The following is a 3,169-nucleotide window of genomic DNA, read 5'->3' as shown; positions in this document are numbered from 1 at the left end:
CTTTGGACGGACGAGCCTCGAAGTATTACTTGCATGCTCTGTGTTCTCTGTGTGGGATTGACCAAACAGGCTGCGCCGCCGCCTGTGGTGTGGCCTGGCTCAGCATCTTCCGTAAATGTCACAGCAGGGTAGAGGGCGTGTTCGCTGGGCCCGGTGGTATCCGGTACTTGCAGGGCCCCAACAGCACGAAGTACGGACGGAGCACCGAGTCTTGATCCTGACCTCACACACCCACCGTTTCTCTTCCTCTCTCTCTTGGAGGGAATCCACCCAGGAAAATCCACGATCTCCCCTCGGTGCTAGAGGGTCGAAAAGAAACCCACCCACACGCCCCCCTTGGCAGACCCTAGTGACCCTCAACCCAAGTCGGTCCCTCTCCACCCACCTGCCTGCTGCTCCCACCTGGGAGAAGAGGCGAGACAACGACACTTGACGCACAGAGACCGGTCAATTCCCGCCCCGTCTTTCGCCTAGACAAGGGCCGCCGTACCCTCCACCATTCCGTCATTTGCGAGCGCGCTACACCTCTTGTTGGCGCTTAGACTATGGCACTCTCTTGTACTCGACTACGATCAGGACCACCGGTGCCGCCAGCTAGTTGGGAACAGGACCAAGTGTGAGTTCATGACCGACCGAGTGCCAAAAGTGCCAGACAGGAGGAGCCCACCTCTTTTCTTCCTGGTCCAATTCGACACTCGAAATAGACTGGAGCCCACTTCTACAGTCGACATTAAAGCACCCACCTCCCTCGTCGTCGGTGCCGCCCACCCGCCTGCCCTTCTACTTCTGCTTCTCTTTCGCGCCGTCGTGCTCTCTCCTCCCTCTCCTTCCTCTGCCCTCTCCCCTCTTGACAGTTCCTCGGACTCGTCATGTCAGAATTATAGCCTCAGAAGACGCGGCTGAGTTCAGACGTTTTCGTCGTCACCAAGGGAAGGAAACCTGACCTCCAAAACCACCCGGGCGGCATTTCCGACCTCTGCCCCGTCACAGGAAACACCGACCCGTTTCGGCTGTCGCTGCGGTTTCCCAGCGCCGTTTGAGTCCTCTCCCACCACCTGAACAGCAGCTGAAAAATCTCACTTGCTGAGGAAGGCGCGCGAGGCGTACCCTTTTTCCCTTTCGACTTACACACACCACCACCAAACACCTCCAACCCAACCCACGCTTTGACTTCTTGTCCCCCGTCAAACATCACCTAAACCACACCAAAACCGCAACCCCCAAGAAAACTCTCCACTCAATCCTACCTCTTTTCTCCAGAGTCTTGTTCGGCGTCGGCGATCCATTGGGAGTTACGGAATATTCCAAACCACATTTTTACGCCATATACCCCGGAAAGATGTTATTGTGAACGCATTACCTTTTCTTGCACACCGTCCTTTTTCTTTGTTCCTTCTCGGAAGCCAGCCTTGTTTCAGCGCTGCCTTCCAACCACCCCTCCACCGGAAGAACCCTGGTCGACCATTTGGAGAGGCTCCGACTTGACCTGCGGCACCCGTCACGCAGGCCCCCTCGACAGAACCGTACTTGAAAACACGGAAAACCACCTGCACATCGTTGCGCATCCTTCTTCACCACTCAATTGCCGTCAAGATGCTTATCGACGGCGAGAAATGGGCTTGCGAGGCCTGTGTTCGCGGCCATCGCGTCAGCAACTGCCAACATTCTGGTGAGTGATATTCGCCGCCCTTGCGCCGCGCCACGCCGCAAGGCCTTCCGCCGCTCTTCTGCCTGGAATGGTGTCTGGCAGCGGGCTACCGGCCGCCGGCTCTTCATGGTCAGAGTCAATTGGCTAACCAAATTGCTTTTTCCTCCCTCTGCAGATCGCCCTCTTCAGCACATCAACAAGAAGGGCCGTCCCGTCTCTCAGTGCGGCCATTGTCGCGCCATGCGCAAGTCCAAGTCCTCCCACGTCAAGTGCGACTGCGGAGAGAAGACACACAAGTGCATTCACTTGCAAGGTGTGGTCGAGGGCCACAAGGGTGAGCACGCCACTAACCCCAGGACCTTCAGCTCGATCTTGTCTGTTTCTGACCACCTCGCTTCCTCGGCTACAGAAAGCTGCTGCTGTAACCACGGTGGTCGCTGCACCTGCTCTCACAAGAAGGACCAGCCGTCGCTCGATCCCGTTCCGGAGTCGGATTCGGATCAAGAGCCGAGCGTCGCACCCAAGTCGGCCTGCGCCAAGAACCCGCTTGCGAGGAGACGAAGAGCCAACACCATCCACTCGGACGGTGTCTTGTCCTTTGACGAGAACGGCCACCACAAGCCGACCTACAAGCACAACAAGGCCTCCCAGAAGACTGGTCCTTACCAGCTGAATCGGGTCAATTCGCTGCACAGCGCGAGCAGCCTGTCAAACCGCTCCGTTGATAACCTCATGAACGGTTCTAGCAATGGCGACTCCGGCAGCACCATTGATAGCTCCATCAGTAGCCACGTCCTGCACGGCAAGCGCAGGGTCAAGTCGGAAGCCGCTTCGCCCATGATGAACAGCAATGCTGCCTTCTCGCAGCTCAACGGACAGCTCCCTCCCCTCGACCTGTCCAGCATTGAGTATCCCTCGTACATCGCGGGTGGCTTCGACCTGTTCAACAACCTGTCAGATCACGAGACAGGCCTCTTCAGTGCCGGTCTGAGTGCCACGTCGGTCGACTGGAGCCACTATGATCTCGATTTCAACGCCAGCAAGACCGGCGACAACTTTGCCCCCTCCAGCTACAGCCAGCCGCCGAGCTTCGCTGGCTTTGACTTCAGCGGCTCCGAGCAGGCGCCCACTCTGACTACCAACACCTCTGGTGACGTCTCCGAGGTCGAAGACTTCCTAGGCCCCAGCCTGGACGATTTCGACGCCAGCGGCGCATTTGGCGCCAGCACCGCACCCAATACGTTCTCTGTAGGCGGGCCACAAACCGGTCTCTTCAACAGCAACGATCTCGGTCCCATGGACTACGACGACCTCAAGATCATGAAGGTGGGCAACAAGTTCTTGCCCACCCCGGCCTCTCTTGCCGGCGACGAGCCCTCCCTGGGTGTCACCTCGGCTGGGGCCAACGGCTTCTCGTTTGTGGAAGACGACCCGGCTCTCTGGGTCAGTGACTACTCTGGCCTCCCAGCCATGAGTGACAACACGGAAACAGGCATGCTTCCCTTGTGGGATCAACAATGA

General features: G+C 58.0%; 1 protein-coding gene across 1 annotated transcript; it reads left to right on the top strand.

Moving 5' to 3' along the window:
• Positions 1–1,593: 1,593 nt before the first annotated feature.
• On the top strand, positions 1,594–3,169 carry E0L32_010965 (uncharacterized protein; the record flags this gene model as incomplete). Its single annotated transcript, XM_031133641.1, has 2 exons — positions 1,594–1,669; positions 1,824–3,169. The coding sequence occupies 2 exons, from the start codon at positions 1,594–1,596 to the stop codon at positions 3,167–3,169; spliced, it is 1,422 nt and encodes a 473-aa protein (XP_030988781.1).

This window comes from Thyridium curvatum (genome assembly GCF_004353045.1).
Source record: "Thyridium curvatum strain D216 chromosome Unknown NODE_95_length_149896_cov_80.229921, whole genome shotgun sequence".
Classification (NCBI taxonomy): domain Eukaryota; kingdom Fungi; phylum Ascomycota; class Sordariomycetes; order Thyridiales; family Thyridiaceae; genus Thyridium; species Thyridium curvatum.
Note: the sequence above shows the minus strand (reverse complement) of the source record. Positions and strands in the feature narration are given on the sequence as shown.